Source organism: Limanda limanda, chromosome 18 (assembly GCF_963576545.1).
Source record: "Limanda limanda chromosome 18, fLimLim1.1, whole genome shotgun sequence".
In the NCBI taxonomy this organism is placed as follows: domain Eukaryota; kingdom Metazoa; phylum Chordata; class Actinopteri; order Pleuronectiformes; family Pleuronectidae; genus Limanda; species Limanda limanda.
The window spans coordinates 12,896,028-12,914,660 of record NC_083653.1 but is presented as its reverse complement, the minus strand read 5'-3'; the positions used below and the strand labels follow the sequence as shown (position 1 = coordinate 12,914,660).

Genomic DNA, 18,633 nt, shown 5'->3' with positions numbered 1-18,633 from the left:
TACAAGTTACTTGTCTATGAATAATGTGAAGTGTCGTCATATGTAAACAGAATTATTGTTAAGAATACATATTTATATGTTGTTTTCAAATAATTTTGGAAAACCGAGACAATATTTAGGCAAAAGTTGTTATTATGAAAATAAGCCCAAACTGAGTAATTTGTGACCCTGTTATTTCTATAGTGTTAAAACATTATTTCAGTTTTGTGTCTACGTGTTGTACCTTATTGTGTTTAATTAAATTACCACAAAGCAAATAGAGGAGTTCAATCCGGCCGTTCATGTTCACCCTGCAAATGGTTAAAGGCACAAGTGCACATTGCTTTGATTGAAAGGATCTCAAGCCCACGAGGCTGGGAACCACAGCACAAAAACCAAAGAAACTTACTTCATGTCTCTGGAGCCTGTTTTTTTTTTTTTTAATTCCTCCTTCCTTGTCAAAAGCCTTTTCTTCCAGTTTCATAGAGAACATGGAAATCCCCTCAGTAGTTCCTACTAAGGTCACATTCACACAGCATGAAAGACCACGGCGCCACCTGCTGGTTGACAGCAAACAGCCCACGTTCTACTGGACCGACCTGAAACTTATCAGTGACTCTGTTGAAACATCTTTTGACATCTCGCTAGATGGCGCTCTTTTCATGCTGCTCAAACAGAACTTGCACACACTTAATTTCGCCTCTCTCTCATTTCCCACACGCTAGTCAATGTCAACACATGGTATTTGTACAGCTGTGACATGTAAGCAGTGTCATCCCAGAGCCAACTGAGGTTGCCTTATCCTTTAATGCGATGGGTTATGATCCTGTTTTCAAAAGCTGAAGGATTTAGAAGGCATTTATTACACAGACGCACAATGACAAAATCAGCCATATTGGTAATCAATCATTCAAAGCATTTCTCCACACGTTACTTGTGTTGAGTGATTCCTGGTGAGACTGAGCCCCTGTCCTGTTTGACATAAAGCTGACATTACATATATTAGACATATTTATGTGCTATGGGAAATCTAAGTCTTTACGGTTGCAAGACGGATCCGACTAGATGAAGTTTGTGTTAACACTCTTAACAATCTTTTTATCCTTTATTTTAGTGCTTTGTCAGCACCATTATGTCGCCCCGGCAACAGTTCAGTTCTGTGCTTGTCTGCTCGGCAGATGGCTCGTGTGACTGTAGTTGCAAATGTTCCATTTCAGCTTTGTTTTGACTCTGCACATGATTTATGATCTTGAACGAAGCAAAAGTAGGAACTGATTGTCTCTGTGTGCGTGTGTGCGTGTGTGCGTGTGTGTGTGTGTGTGTTTGTGTGTATGTGTGTGTGTGTGTGTGTCTGTGTGTGTGTTTGATCATATACCCTCCACAGAAACACGTCAACAACAAGATAGACCACGTACATTTCCGCTGCACTTCCTCTTTAAAGCATCTGCCACATCTTATCTACTTTCACAAGTGAGATAACACACCCCAACGCCTCAGTAACACCATATGTTGACATGGCACGATAAAGAATTCAATGCACAACAAACCCACACATGCAGCCACACCTTCTCTGTAACTGCAGTCAATCTGCAGGATCAACGTGTGACAGCCTAGTGCTCAAACCAATTGATTTTAGGGAGATGAGTTGTGCTCCAGAATAATTCAATGGTGAGATCTTGTAGGAAATCTATCCACTGTGCGAGCTGCAGGCTGCAGGTGATGTGGCAGTAATTTTGCATGATGGTCAGTCATTTGGCACTTTGCTCTATCATGAAAGCTTCAGGGTGGAGCTGCACTCCTCTGCTCGTCTGTCTCGACGTCTTTTTTCTTCTTGTGAGCACGACCTCAGTGAGAGGTGATTTGGGGTGAGGTGTTCTTCCCTCGCTCCCACCGCGCAGAACAGCAGTGCAGAGGGAAATGAGGGAGAGATGAAAGATAAAAATACTGTCTGGTGTATAATTGAGGCTCTGGATGAAGGGAGTGAAGACTGCATGGACCGATGATGAGTTAGGGAGGGTGAGTAAGAAGGGGGTTGGAGAGCATAAACAAATAATTTGGAGCAGATGTGGACAGATGATGAAGACCCTTAAATAAAATTGCTAACTCAAGTCTAAGAGGAGGACCACGTCACCATCTCACATGCAGCATCCAGCCAGCTGCTCCCATCCAAGCCTGATGTCACATACCACAGCTTTCCCCATTTACCTCAGATGAAAGTGCTCTCCTTCCACAGCTCTCGACTTTGCTTGCCATTTTGCGCTTTGTCTAACTTTTTCTCTTTGGCCACCTTGCTTATGTCTTTCATTCCAGACAGTAAATCAGTAAACCGTGTAAATTTAAAAAAGCATCCAAAACACGGCCTCAATCAACCTCATCACCCATAGACCCAGGTATACCAAAAACTCCAGGGTCAGAGGTCATGAATTTGTCCCTACTCTTACCTCCATAATCTAAGGAAATTAACAGTATTAGGCCAAGTGGGGGAAATAACCAACAGGTTTTGATGGTGGTCTGGGCTTACTGGTGGCTGAAGGCCTTTTGGAGGGAGGTTTCAGAGAAGTTGATGATACCAGTGGTGTCTGGGTAGTGTCGTTTAAAGCACTGGGACATGGTGACACAGATAGTACCCGTGGAAGCAACTGAATGTATTGCCTCCGATTTTCTTCCATTAGGTCAATCCTGTAGCTCAACGAGGCTCTGAGACACTAAACCTCTTAGCCAAGTCTTCCTGGAGCAGATTAAGCGCTAACTTCATCAAAGTCAACAGAAGCTGGTCTGTTGGATCAAGCTGAAAGGTTCCATTGGAGAGAAGTTCAAGGTGGTTAGCCACTGAGTGAAAAGCAGGAAGTGACGAGCAAGTACACAGCAAAGAGAAACCTGGGACCTTAGATGAGTCTCGGTGAGTTCCCCGGTGAGCAAGGGCATCAGGTGGAGCCTTGAAGACTAGCTGTGGTCGTCATGTGTGCAGACCCAACATCTCTTTGGTAATACGGCACATCCTGTTCATCCATGGTCTCGTGCTCCACGCTGGGTGTTGCATTGTCATCTGGAAAAATATTCAATTGTGTTTCTTTACTTATGTGTAGCCTATAAACAAATGAAAAAAAAAATCCTGACTGTAAATAAGACGATGAAATCATTCACAAAAATTGCAAGTGGCAAATGAGTTTATGTGTAATTCCAGATTATGTATTCATGCCCATACTTGGTCCTGCAGACAGCCATAGATATGCGACCTGTTTCAAAAGAATACATAAGGGTTAGGCCAGCAGGCAGAGGCAGGAAGTAACAGTTATTCAATTGAATCTCTTCAATGCACAATATTCACATGAGTTTTTATGGCATAGCTTTTCAATTTTAACTATGCATGTCAATGCACAATATTAAGCTTCTCAGTTCAGGAATAATGTTTGCATCAGAGCAGCTACTGCCAGCGTTATGATTTGAAAATGATTTGAAAAAAGCTCATCTTCTGCTCCTGCAAATATTTCAAAATAAAAACATTATTTAAACGAATGAATTCAGTCAACAGAAACGCTGGAGTGTTTTTATTTTGAAACGGGTTTCAGGAAGTGTTGCAAGCATTTATGATGAAAAGGTGGTGAACGATTATTTTTTCACTGTTTATTTTGCTTTGAACCACATGCAGCCGCAGATTGGAGGTTTATGAGGACATAACCGAATTCTCTCTGAGGAAATACAGTCCTTAGGACCAAGCGCCCAACCTGGGGTGACAGGGCGCTTTCAGTTGCCGCCCCCTCTCTGTCGAACTCATTACCACCCCATATCAAAAATGTCCCCACACAGCTATCATTCAAAAAGGCCATCAAAACCCACCTCTTCATACTTGCCTTCCCCAGATAACCCCCCCGCTCCCCACTCCATATTTATATATTTTTTTTCTTAGTATACCTCATTCTTATCTTTTTCTTTGTTTTAGAGAGTAAATTGATTATTTCCTTATTTTATCCTTCCTTATGTAAAGCGTCTTTGAGAGCTTTGGAAATGCCATGTATTTTTAGCATTATTAGATATGACACGAGCTGTAACTAGCTAACATGACACATATTCTATCAGCTATCGTAGCAGTGATAATGCTAATCCAAAATGGCAGTACTGTTACTAGAATATAATAGTAACAAATTTATCTCAGCTCTTGATCAGCTTTGCAGGTTCTCATGCTTGCATGTTTGAATCATCATTTTGCATTTCATTTGTAATTTTCAGTCCAAAACAATTCAATTCATGTGGCTTCCACTGATCCAATGGATTCCGTGATGAGATTTTCAAATGTGTCTTTCTCCGTTGCTCCAAACATTCATTGCCGGAATGTGTTTTATCAAAAGAATTTATTTAACTGGATTCCAACAGACATCAACTTTGGTGTTGCCTCATTGATAATTGCTGTGTGTTTATAATCACGTCCTTTCCTGTTTGGAGACACACAAGGTCGATTTTAAGTGTTTGCACTGGTGCCTTTACATCTCTGTGGTGGGCTAAAGTTTCATCAGATGTAATATCTTTCATCAACTGTAAGTGCTTGATGACCTCAGCATGTTGCCTCTATTTGCAAAGCTGGACCAATACCTTTTTGTTCCAACCGCTGATTGAAATGCAACTCGATGATACCCTCCCGGATTTTTAACTCTTATTCTAGTCATCACTCACAGAGTAATTGGGTCATCTCTGCGGCTCCAGAACAATTAAAGCAGAGACAGCTCATCAATATGTGCGATACTGGGTCACTCTGAGGCAGAACAGAGTTGCAGAAACTCCGGCCAGCTGGCTGAAGGGGCTCTTGTGAAACCCAATCTTGGGAATGAGCAAAAAGCTAGATTAAAATCTACAGCTGCATGTTATTCCTCTTCATTGTTATTCTTCCTAAGAATATTCGGGCCGGCTACAGTTTAGGTGTCAGCAGAGTGAAGCACACGGCAAATTGTTCTCTCCTTCTACTTTGGTTCTGCCTCCTTAAATTTGTCCGATCTCATTTGAATTGATTCATCAGTCTTCTCAATTGACTTTTTACGTGTAGAACTAAGATAAATACAAGTTATTGGTCTCATATCAAGAGAAAACGGTGCGTAATTTTCTATCTGTTAGTTTTGAAAACAAAAATGGAAAATAAAAACTAAACATTTTGTGTTGTCTTGGTATAATTTCAAGCTGAATATAATAGGAAAGTTGACAATAGCTAAAAAAGCTGGTAAGCTAATAACCATTCAATAATGCGATTTTCATTCCAAGGGAAAAGTTTAAGCTTGAAGACCTGCATTGTAATGGGCGGCTGTGCCGACTTCAGTGCCAAGAATAGAGTATGAATATGCAATAGTCCAATTAAATAAAGTGGTGCCTGCCATTCAAAATCTTGAATCTTTTTAATGAGTCTATTATAAACTTAAGAGTTTATAGACATGGCAAGGATAGAGATATAGCAAATAAAGGTGAAATAAAAGTCAAAGAAGACAAAGAAGTACCACGAGTTGTATGTGTGTTGTGAAACTTGGCTTCAAAGCAAACCTTTCTTTTTCCATATTTGCATGGATCCCGATGGAGGACGGATGATAAAGATAGAAGTGAAAAACATACAGTAGAGAGACGGATGATTTATTCCTGTGCCATTATGGATTCAGCTTGACATCCTCACCTTGCCAAACTGTCTCCCTCTATCTCACATGACTGAGTGCAGTCCCAGAACAGTGGATAGCTCTTATTTAAAGAGGCTTTCAGGGCCCAGCACAGTCGGACAATAGTGCAGAACACAAAGAGTAGAACGGATGCCAAAAAGGAAAAAAATGAGAAAAGAGAATCACTTAGCACTCAAATTGGATTTATTTATTTGCAAGTAAATGTGATCGTGCAGCACTCAAAGTATGCATAATAACCACAATGGAGTCTTGCACAGACTGGTAAACACGTCATTGTTACTTCTACGTGTGCCAGTTCTACAACAACCCAGATACTAAAATATGCATGAAAACACAAAATGACTGTCGATAAATCTTAACGTTTCCACAGCATTTCACTGAAATAGTTCATTGCAACATGAGTGTCATCCTCTTTGCTCTGAAAAAGAAACAGAAGTAACTTCAGTGTGTGTGTTTCTTCTATCACTTCCTAATCTTAGGGCTTCACCAGCTCCAGGGGCGTTGTGTCTGAACTGAGATTATTGTGCAGCAAAGGGAGCTCTAATTCAACCTGATGCTAGTTTACCCTGTATGATCACTTTTAAGGTACTGGATCCTCATAATCAAGCTTATAATCACATATTATTCTGCGCTCCACCCAGGAGAAGATATTAAGTTTCGCAAAAGTTCAAGTCCAAGAAAAATACTGGCCTGTATCGTGCGTCCAAAAAGCCAAGAACTAAAAGTAAGTGGTTTTTATCCCAGATGTCAGGAGCAAGTAAAGCCTGTACCAGTTTATTTCCCCCCCCATTATATTCAACTTATTGAACACATTCACTACAGATCCTGATATACTACACAGATTTTATTTTCCAAGATGTAAAATGTTGTAATTGCACCAGAACAACAAATATGGTTTCAATTATTTTAGAATGTTACCAGGGCAGGAGTTAGTAGATCATCCATGACTCCAGTCCTCATTCATTACATACTGGTCATCGCTCACAGAGCCGTAACACAAGTGGAGATGAGAGATATACAACACATGGCCAAAAGTATGCAGACACATTAATATTACTGCTGTGTGTGATTCTATAACAGCCGCCTCTCCTCAATATTTCGTAACTCGGTCACAGAGGTTCAACTGCTTTCAGTCATAACACCCCTATAACAGTGAGGTCCACCACTGATGGTGTGATCGTCTGCTTTCCAGTTCATCCCAATTGTGCTGGATGGGGTTGAAGACAGAGCTCTGTGAATGCCAGTTGAGAAAATCTATTGTTATGGATCTGCTGCATTTTCATATTGACTAAGATGAACCTTTATTAAATATTAACATATTATCATATCACAAAAACATGGAAAAACTACCCCAGACTGAAAATCTATAAAAGTTTGTGACTGTACATACATATAACACCACACAACACAGTGAATATTAAAACAGTCTTTCATTTTAGAACTCATAAAATGGATGGATGGATGATGTATGATAGATAAAGCTGATATAATTCGCTCTTGTTTAATGGTGCTGCATTGCCATAGATGGTTTCGACAGGAGTCAGTGTTCTGATCTGTGCAGACAGCAGTTTACATCTAATGAAAATCCTTCTGTAGCAATTAATCAAACAATCTCAAATACATTAATAGTTTAGTGGCTCTGCTGTCGACTGAAGAGCACCCTGCTTTAATGACAAGCAAGAGTCACAGTATAGCTTATGTGCTTAAAAGGAAAAGTGTTAATCAGATAAAAAAACGTGTAAGTTGCTAAGTTCTTTAGATAAAGATCAGAGTTTCAAAGATGTTTTTTATGCTCACTTCAGCCTTAAACCTTCTTTTTTCTGAAGGAACTGTGGACCCAGGCATCAGTGTCCAGGTTCAGCCAAGAATTACAGGTCTCCAACTGGTAAACACATGGTGGTCCAAGTCAGACTGGTGATGCAGAACGTTCAGTGACAGAGGAGTAAACATAACAACAGCACAAGCAAGTGTCTCTTATCACAGTAGAGGATCTGTAAACAGAAAAGTACGCTGGACCACACACACGCACTGGAAAAGAGGACAGAAACATGCACATTAGGCAACAGGACAGATATCCACGTCCCACGAACACAGACCTCCACAAACACACACACACACACACACACACACACACACACACACACACACACACACACACACACACACACACACACACACACACACACATCTGTTTTGATTTGGAATAACAGCGGCGCAGTGACGTTGGAGTGATGGGCTGATGACAGTCGGCGTCAGCGTGTTTATCAGAACTTTGCTTATTGTGTTAATGAAACACTGACGGCTCTGCACGACCTCATCACATGTTATCACAGTCAGTGGTTTTGACTTATAGGTTCCTGAAATAATTTCGGTGTGAGTTTCAATGTCACATGATTAGATTCATTATCACGGTGAAAGTAGACAAATATACATAAAGACAACTGGATTGTGTACAAGGTTTACAAAACGTATTGTAAATGTATACAAGTTTTTAAGTCATTCAAGTAACTGTAAGATTTTACTTCACGTTAGAACATGTTGCTATATCCCTGTTGGATAAAGCAGACGACATAATTCAATGAAGTCAACAATCCTTTAATGTATGTTTATATCTAACATACATTCTTCTCACATCAGCCATTGACTAAGTTGCCATTCACTGCAGGCTTTGTTTTTATTATTACAGTATTATTAAATATCATATATATTGATATCATGCTATTTCGTAATGATCAGCATTTTTATAACGTATGAAGACAAATAATTGGTTGCTTATTGGTTTTCTCTAACGCTATTGGTTGCAAAAGTTAATGTATTACTATATGCTATGATGTTATAGTGATGTCACTATGATGACATTCCTAGGATTATGAATTAAGGGGGCAAAAGTATTATCCTGCTTCCTGCTAAGAATGGTAATAATCTGTGGTTTTTATTACATTGTTGTTGTAACACCCTCCACTCTACAATATATAGAACTGATATAGAGGATTTCCAGTCCCCATCAGAGAACTGTTCCACCCCAGTTTGTACCGAAGCACAACTGTACTCTGACAATTCGGATCTTTACTGGCCAAAACACATAGACCTATTTCTAGAGCACAGCCCTTCCCTTGGCATGAAGAGTAAATCCTCCACTGAGGCTGCAGAAGGCAGAAAAACACAGTCAGCTCAAATTATCCATAAAGCTGATGTTCTTAATTCATTTCAGAGCTTTGGTTGATTTGTTTATCTCAGTCTGAAATGAATAAGGTAAGTCTGTTTCATATTACTGAGGAACTCAACCTGGATGTCACTGAACAGAGACATTTCAGCTTTCACAGGGATTTGGCAAGTTTCTGTTATCTGGACTATTTCATACTAATGCAAACTTTAACTCAGGCCATTTTCTGTTTCTTTTCTTTCTTTTAGTCTGTCAGACATTTAGAGATGCATCTTTTTACAATCTACTATAAAAAATAAGAGGGTTGATCAGTGGATTCATGCTCAGCCACGGAACTTTCAGTCATAAAATAGTTGGGCATTTATACTTTAGTTTCCAAATACAAATGAACAGGTCTAATGGGCTAAGTAAGATAGAGCATGCATGTACTGTAGCTCTTAAGGAAGCCCACATGCAAAAGTATGAATGTATGTACATGTGCACTGTGCATCACATTAAGAAACATATGATTATGTCCTGAGTGGTAGAAACTTTTTCAGGGCAGCTCATAGACTGTGTATGAAGATTGACGATGCGTCTCCACTTCCTCCCTTTTTCCTGAAATTAGGCCGAAAAAGGAGTTGGCTTTGGTGTTGCGTTCCAATGCTGCAGATGGTGGATGGACATGGCGAAAAAAAGAAAATAGGTTTGACTCTGAATTTGCAGATTCTAGATGGGCAAATATTCATATGTTAATACTAATTATTGCCAAGTAGCCAAAGCAAAAACTTACATATGTCCCCATTAATCATAAACATATGTTATATGTGTCATCTTTTAGTGGCACCTGCTTGAAGCCAACGCAACATGTTGTCATCGTATTTTGTGACTTTGTGGTACATTTTGAGGGGCATTTATACTTTTCAAGTCATGCACTAACGTACCTGGCTGTTGCTATGACTCTTGAGCAAATGGCTCTGAGTCTGAATATCAACAACAAACCAAACAAGTATACACACTCACTGGCTTCTTTAGACTTTAACTAATCGCTTCATCTCACAAATATTTCTCTCCAAATAAACTTTGGAAATTAAGCGGAATTTCAATCATGATCTAAAGGCCTCTGATTTACAGCAGCTCAAGCTGTATTTACATGCGTTTGGTGATTCATTGCTGCAGCTGGAGGCACCGGAGCGTCCCAAGGTCACGTTATCAGAAATGTCACTAGGCAGCGGGTTGAGGATGAATATTCTCATTAGTTTGGGGCTGAGGGAGAAGCTTTCCACTCAACTGAAACTTAGTATTATGGTTGGACGGGAACGAATCAAGCTCTGTGACATGGTGAAGTACAAAGCCGAGATAAAACTGTCCGTCTTTTTATTTACTCTCTGTTGCCTCCTCGCTCATGTCTCTGCACCTGGCCGCTCGGTGTGTGCTGCCAGCTGGAAGAAAGTGTGTCGAGCATAGAGACAGGATACGTGAAGTTAAGAGACGGAGAGAAAGTATAGAAGCTTAGGATGGAGTGACGGAAAGAGCAGGATTAGGAGGAGGGGGAAAGGACAGTAAATCTGAGATGTGTGAGAAGAGAAAAACGAGCAGGGGAAAATGAGTCATACCATCTTTCTAATAATGTTGCTGTTATCTTTACTTCTCCTTTGACTTGGCCGAACTTATTGAAAAAAATCGGGTTCTTTCCACTCGTTTCTGATATTTAAAGGAACTGTTTGCTGTATCTGAGGATAGGCTTATTTGATTCCTAACTGTGAGAAGATTGATACAACTGTGATGCTAAGCTAAAAACTTAGTAAGCTTAGTTAGCACAAAAATGTGAGAAAGTCACCTGGACTATTTCATAGCAAGAACCAGTTACATCTTGAAGCAGTGTCGTCACAGTTAATCAACCTTTTTCCACCCTGTGTGCTCAGATAAGCCGACTTGATATTTACTGAATAAAGGAAATATGGGCGAGTCGCTGTAAGACATAATATTATACTTTAAAACCGAGGTGAGTACGCAAGTCTTACTTAAAGTAACTAGTTAATGTTTAGACTTTCCCTTTATCATTGCTGTTGCTGAGCGTCAGTGTTAACAGCTACTTCCTTAGACAGATGGAATTCATCATGGTGCAGTCTGAGTGACCAAAATCTTGCACAGGGCGCTGGATGTGATTTATAGACAGACATCACAACCACAATTACACCGTGTGACTTTACACTGCATCTTTTCCCCAAGCTTCGTCTGGTGCACTGGAACGATAAAGGTCAGACATTATGGTCATTTTATGCTCAAAAACACACCAACCCACAAGTATTACATGTAGTAAAAGTGATCAAGCTTCAGGTTGATTCTTCCTTTGTCAAAATAACCCCCTGATGATTAAATGTGTGCGTTACAGATAATAGAAAACTGCAAGCGAGCGTCTTGGCAGGAATGCACACGCTGAAGTTGCAGGAGAGGTCATCCTTTCTTTGTTGAGAACTGGCCAAAGAAAACGTTGCCTGGGCCCAAAGGAGCAGCTGGGGGAAATGAGTCACACACACAAGAAAGCACACACTCTCCCAGCAGCAGTGTACTGTAGATATCAGAAACATGCCTAAAAGTGGTGTCTAGACAGAGTTGAGTCCGTACAGGCACACAAGCTGACCCATGGAGCGGGGGCCTGACCAGGAGCCTTACACCAGGAAAAAGCCCAGAACACAGAGAGGAGGAAGCCCCCCCCCCCCCCCCCCTTGCGGACCTCCTGGTTCATATTGAGCTGGTGTCAGCTCCAGTGCTGCAGGAAATTAATGAAAAGAAAGCTCAAAAGATGAGGACTGGAGAGAGCATGAGGAAAATAAAAAAGATGCTCCGATGGATGAACAGACTATCAGGAGACACATCAGCAGAAGTATAACACAGAGCTTTATTGTTATTTACACAGTGACTAAGTTTAGTCAAGGAGGCTGTAAAGTAAATGATTTAACAATAACTGAGAAGTTCTTGAGAAGTTCTCTAGTGATCTAGACGCTGCTGCAGGAAACGCTGCACATCTGCCTTTAGAATGAGATTATGATATGAAAACACAGATATAGACCATAGACTGTATATAAAGAACGTCTGACCACTTCCTCTCACTATCCTGAAGCATGAAGCTAAAGTATCACAGATACTTAAGCTTTTGCATTTGGAGTCTGTGCAGTAGTGATCGGTGGGTTGAGCCTCTGTAAAGGTCCCGTCAATTCACCTGCACGACCAATCAGGAGTCAGTCCCACTATCATTGTGTTTCACCTCATTTTTATATCATCAAATAACTCGTCAAAATCAAACTTGTCAACCAAACTTAATTTATGTGCATTTTTCAAATAAGTTAACGCTTCTTGAAGGAATATTTTAACTTTTTGTTGAACGTGTTTGTGTGACCACTTTCATTTCTGGATGCCAAATATGATTTACTGCAAGAAGCTAATTAGCTAAGCTTAGCATGACAACCGAAAACATGGTGCAAAACAGCTTTCCTGGATGGTTCGAAGAAAATCTGCCTCCAAAAACCTCTTCAACTCCCGGATTTTCAAATTGAATACAGCACCAGCAAATCCAGACGAGCTTCATTTTGATCTTATCTACATACATGTTGAGTTTTATGACAGCATCTTGCATGGTAGTGACTCCACTGGGATGATGAAATCTGTCCATAGGAGAAAAAGATTCCCTCCTCTTCTTCTCTCCTCGTCCTCATTGTCTCTTTGTCTGTTGTTAAACAATATAGACAGATGGTCACTCCTCTCTCTGGCTGAACACCAACACAAACATTTATGCAATCTTTTCATGGATAAACCGGATCCTTCCTTTGACTGGATCTCACCCAGACAACCTAAGATGCTTATACAGACAGGTTCATCATCATTGAGGATCAATTACAAACAGGACGTAACAGTTTGTTAAACATGTCAAAATAAAAGCAGGATTTCTCACTGTTTCTTCTCCATCCAGCATCCCACACTCACGTTTGTTAATAAAAAAATAATAACTGAACACACTTCTACCTAAATGTAGTTAACTCAATCTTGGAAATAATATAAAACTGTTAAACCAGACATTGCTCATTAAAAAACAAATTCAGAATCTCCTCATCAGCAGATTGAGTTTGCAGCTTTAAGAACCATCAATCAACAGCTTAAATGTTAAGATTCACAACTTCTAGTGAGAAAGTTCGGACAGAATAAATGTTCATCAAATGTCCATCTCCATTTCTGACTGAAAGCTCCATAAAGCTCTGACTGTTGTTTACAAGACCAACAATGACCTTAAAATCTCTGTTGTCATATTTTCTCCGCTGCAGAAGCTTCAAGATGCTTTACTCAAACAAAATCCTGCAACATCCTCGCAAATACACACAAACTACCCATCAGGATGAAAACTACTGTGCCTTTGATTCATGAGCCTTTGATTCATGTGTATGTGTGTGTGTGTAGGTGCATGTATGTGTGTTTGTGTTAAAGCATCTAATCAAGGAGAGAGGAGGCACTGCTGCACTGAATGAACTCTTGTTGCACCGAGCAGAGAGACACACACACTCAAAATAAACCAACATGGGCCAAATACTGGTTCCTCAGACATGAGGTGTGTGTGTGTGTGTGTGTGTGTGTGTGTGTGGGTGGGTGGACACTCTTCAAACGCCACTGGACATAAATCTAAAAGGCCTAGATAAACACACACTCAAAGGCAACATTTTTCTCTGTAAATAGCTTTACATCTAAATTAATGTCTTTTAACTCCCTGTGTTGTAAAAATATTTGCAGAGTCCAGAGGGGGAAACAACCAGGATTCATATCCACATGGCTCCACTTTTGACCTGAACTGTCGTCACATGATAAAAACCCTCCTTCATGCTCGCAGCCTCCTGTTTGACTCCCACCTCACACACTCCCCTCCGTGTCTGCCCGGCCGTCTCCTCTCCCGGCCTCACAGTGGGATGATGATGATTTGTCTGAGGATCTTGCAGCCTCTACTTGTTCTCAATATTGTTATTCTTGAGCCCAGGGAATGATGGAAGCCTGTCTGCTGGAAGCTGTTTGGACTGAGAGGATTTTTTATTGATGAGGAGGAGAAGTATATTGACCGGAAATTGCAGGGTTGCTTTGTGAATGTTTGCAGGTAAGAACATTCTTTTAATTCATATCTCTTGCTTAATTTTTCTTTTTTGTGAATCCTTATAAATTCAATCACACCCCCTTAGGCTCATATGTTCTACAGCTATTTTATTATCTTTGACTTCTGGCTGTCTTTTCCTAGATTTAATTAATTTCTAAAAACAACATCATACTTACAGTTATATTAGTTATACTTGCATTATAATTAGCGGATGTCCGCAGTTTAAATAGCCTGTTGCATGTAATAATGTAACCGTTACATGTTTTATTCAGCTGCAGACACATTGACAATTTATACTCAACTTTTTTGTCAGGAGATTTGCTCAGAAACTGAGCTTGTGCGCCCTCTGCTGGCTTAAAAAGTTATCATAAATAGCCTGCTAGGCCTGATGGACAAGGTGCTTTGTATTTTCTCTATTATTTGTCAAAACACTTAACTCTTTTTAACACTGAGTAAATTTCTTCTTTCTCTCCAGTGAAATGGGCTTCCTATACGGTCAGTTTCTGCTGCTCTGCGCGGCCGCCCTCATAGTATCTGGAGCGTTTGCCAAAGATGGAGGCAGCGAGGCCGACAGGTGGCCCAGGCAGGGCCTCCCGGTGCTGCTGGACACGCACACACAGCTGTTAAACACCCTGTCGTTCAGAGGGCAGGAGGAGGATGGGGAGAAAGCAAGTGCAAAGACACTCTGTGGGATTGAGTGTCAAGAAAAGTTACCACCAGTTGACCAGACGGAGCAAGAGAGGATTCTGGGATACGAGACAATGTATGAGAACGGTACACGCACGCATACCGATATCAGCTTGCAAGGTTTTGACAACACTACTGCAGGTATGCCAGCCCACTCAGAGATCCACACAAGAAGGAAACGACAGGTTTACGGAACAGACGGGCGTTTCGTGATCTCCGACTCACATTTTATCACCAACTACCCATTCTCCACCGCTGTTCGTCTCTCCACCGGATGCTCTGGAGTCTTGGTGTCCCCACAGCACGTGCTGACAGCGGCACACTGCATCCACGACGGCGCCGGCTACCTGGAGAGTGCCAAGAGGCTCAGAGTAGGAGTGCTGCAGCTCAAAGCCAAAAGAAGAAGAGGAGGGAGGAGGAGAGGGGGGCGACAGAGGGATGGGAGGAGAGGAGAGGAGAAGACGATGGAGGAGGGTGAGGAGCATAACAGTTTAGATGGAGATGTGGCAAGAGGCAGAAATGGGAGACGCAGAGGAAGAAGGGTGGAAGGTCACTTGGAAGCTGGGGCTGGAAATATTGAAAGAGTAGGAAAACGAAAAGGCCCCAGCCGCGTCGGACGCAGCGTCGAATCCAGAAAGCAACCCGTCTTCCGTTGGACTCGAGTCAAACAAACCCAAATCCCTCAAGGATGGATCCACGGCAAGGACTCCACCAACTCCGCCTCTTCTGACTACGACTACGCTCTTCTGGAGCTAAAACGACAAGTCAAGCAGAAGCCCATGGCCCTCGGTGTGGCTCCATCCACTACTCCGCTGGCACGGATCCACTTCTCAGGCTACGACGCAGACAAAAGCCTGCTGGACGGGCAAGGGGACGAGAAGGTGGTTTACCGTTTTTGCTCAGTGACAAAGGAGTCCGACAACCTGATGTACCAGCGGTGCGACGCACAGCCCGGGGCGACAGGCGCTGGCGTTTATGTTCGTCTGAGGCAGGAGGCGGGAGATGAAGGCGGGAAAGGGAAGTGGCAGAGGAGGGTGATCGGGGTGTTCTCGGGCCATCGGTGGGTGGAGGTGGAGGGAGGTGAGCTGAGGGACTTTAACGTTGCCGTGAGGATCACTCCGGCCAAATACGCCCAGATCTGCCACTGGATCCACGGAGACCCAAGTCTCTGTAAAGAGGTCTGAACTTCCAGAGCAATGGATCTCCATCGAGAAAAACATTTGACGTCACTTTTTAAAAGACTCCAAGATCCCATAACTTTTCTTAAGAAAGTTCTGTATGTATTTTTCTTAGGTGCTGACTGCAGCGTTTTTTTCTAATTGTTGTAAAATTAGGATATGGATAGGATATCATCAAAATGGCCTCCTTCAAGCACTGAAACAGCCAATAGAGACGCCTCCTAATCAAACATGTCATATCAACATTTACTCTAATCAACATTTCATCTGTCTCATTATGTTGCAAAATACAAGTCGAAAAATGATTTTTGAATATATATCTCCTGTACAGTTACACTAAATAATATCAGTAAGTGCTTTTTGGGATATGCATAAATATCGTAGTAAATGTTGACTTGAAAATAAAAGCGTTTTCTCCCTTGTCAAAATCATTACCCACAATTCCTCTCAACCAGCAACAGTTACACAGGTCAGATTGTTTGGGTGTTATCGGTGGACTATGGAGGTCTGGTTCTTTGTGACTCAAGATATTCTTTCTCTTTGTCTCTCCAAGAAGTTTACTGCCAACTTTATTCTTTTTTAATAAGTTTAATTTATATTTTCTAAGTTTTGTCATTCATTATCTTCCATCTTTAGGATTCTTGTATTTCATAGCTCAGCTAATATGGTAAGTAATGAACTTTTATGACCTACAAAATGAAAATAAGGGTAAAACACTCTAAACACCAACATCCGAACAACGAATTGTAGTATGTTGATAGGACAAAGATTACGACTTCGATAATTTCAGTTTATGTAAAAGGAAAGACAACATCTTATTGCTGTGAGTGTGTATTTGTGTATACCGTCTTGTATTGTCTTATGTTTGATAATTCACAAACAAATAAAAGTGTTGAATTTGAAATACCAAGCAGACCAGAGATAAGTGATGAGCCATGAGGATGGTTTGGATCAGTGTATTTCTCTTTTATTGCATCTCATTTGGACTCACATGCAGGTGGGGGCGAGGGAGGGAGAAAGGGCGATGCCATCCATAATAACCCAAAATAAAATAAACTTTAAAAAAAAACACAAAAAAAACATCACAGCCTTCATATCAATACTCTGCAAACATTATTTACCCACATTCTTTTAGATTTCATGTGTCATAGTCGTCTTTATTTTTCTTTCAACACGTCGTTAATGCCACAATGGATTAAGATACAGTCACTTTTGGAAAGAAACAACACACAGAACATCCAGCGTATACTTGAGTCCCCAAGACTCCCAGTGACAGTGTATGAACAGATGCACCGGGGAGGACTGAGGCCACGTTCCAATCAGATGCTTCCTTGTCTCTTTCGTCGTTTCATATGGAGACTGAGACAAGCAAAGTAGCTCTTAGAGAGCACTTTGCAGGTTGCATCCCAGATTGACCAGTGCTGCGCGCTACAATGCAAAATCACTCCACACCAGCAGAGGGCGGAACAGTAAACACTCAAAGTTTCCATTCAATACTGACTCTGACTACAGATTTAGAGATATGTACAAAGAAGGAGGGAAGGTTTATTGAGTCTACTTGCCTTTTTTTCTCAACCATATAATTTGACATAACTAAAAATATATGATACGCTTTTGTATCTTCTCAAAATAAAGAAAATATGTATAATCTATCATTTAAAACATGTCGATTTGAACACATTTCACAAACCTTTGCGTGTTCGTGCGATCCCTACAAAACGATAAAGTTAAAACGAAACCAGATGTGTTCAACGAGAAGTCCAGAATTAGATTGCAAGTTGTGTTCAGGTACATTTTGGATTAATAACAGGTGGGAGGATGGATGGCCGAGCAGGAACAACCAAGTCTTCAATGACATAAACGTAGCTCAGTATTAGTTTGGATGACATGGATTAAGGAGTGGGAGTGGGGGGAGGGGGGGTTGGCCAGTGAAGTTACACACACTGAACACAGTCCACATTTAACAACACAGTCCTCTTCTGGGAGATGCGCAAAGAAACCAACATATATCCACCATTCCAAGTCAGCTGATATGCAGATATCCAGAATGAATCTAAATACACATCTATTAGTTTTTTTTGTTCGTTTTTTTCCAGTGGTATATTAAGTAAAGGTTAACACTGAATAACACGCACACCCACACACACATAAACTGAATTTTGTTTTCTGTATCTAGGGTTCACATTCACAGTTGGGCTACAACATTAGATAAGGAGGGGAGGGTTTTTTGTTTTCTTCAGGGGGGTCACGGCTGGTGGGAGTTCAGTGGGCAAAGGTTGTCGATGTGATGGCTGGTTGGCTGAAGGGGTCGGGGCGTGATGGAGGGGGAGGCAGTGGGGAAGTGCAGACGTCCACATCCACGGAGCTTCAGATACAATAAACCTGCAGAGACAGAGAGAAGCAGAGAGATGGAGGATGGAGAGTTCATTAAAAACGAGGGATCTCAATAGAAACAGGTGAGCTCTAAGAAAGTCTGGGTCCAAATAGGAACATGCACACCCATCAGATAAAATATTAGATTATAACAATTCAAAAACATTTCCCCTCTGGTTCCCTAAAGTTCCGATGGTGCTTTTTTTTATCTTGTACACGCAAGATCAATTTTTCGAACACGATAAATATATTGTGCGCACAAGACGATTTACTAAATGAAATTACGACTCCAGATGCATGCAGACAGCCACAGTGATGGAGAGAATAGCTAGTCAAGATTTATTTTGACCTTTGAATATCAAATAATGAAATCTTTGCTGCTCTTTAAAAGCTATAAAAGCAGCCTACTCCCTGAGCCAATTATGCCTTAGCAATGCAAATATTGACATGTTCCCAGAGGGTTTTTATGTTGTGCAGACAAGATACTTGTTTATT

At 41.1% G+C, this 18,633-nt stretch overlaps 1 protein-coding gene across 1 annotated transcript; it reads left to right on the top strand.

The window, feature by feature from the left end:
- Window positions 1-14,379: 14,379 nt before the first annotated feature.
- Window positions 14,380-15,794, top strand: LOC133024894 (serine protease 23-like). The gene has a single exon (XM_061092055.1). It carries the CDS (start codon window positions 14,380-14,382, stop codon window positions 15,769-15,771), a length of 1,392 nt encoding a protein of 463 aa, XP_060948038.1. The 3' UTR covers window positions 15,772-15,794.
- Window positions 15,795-18,633: the final 2,839 nt, after the last annotated feature.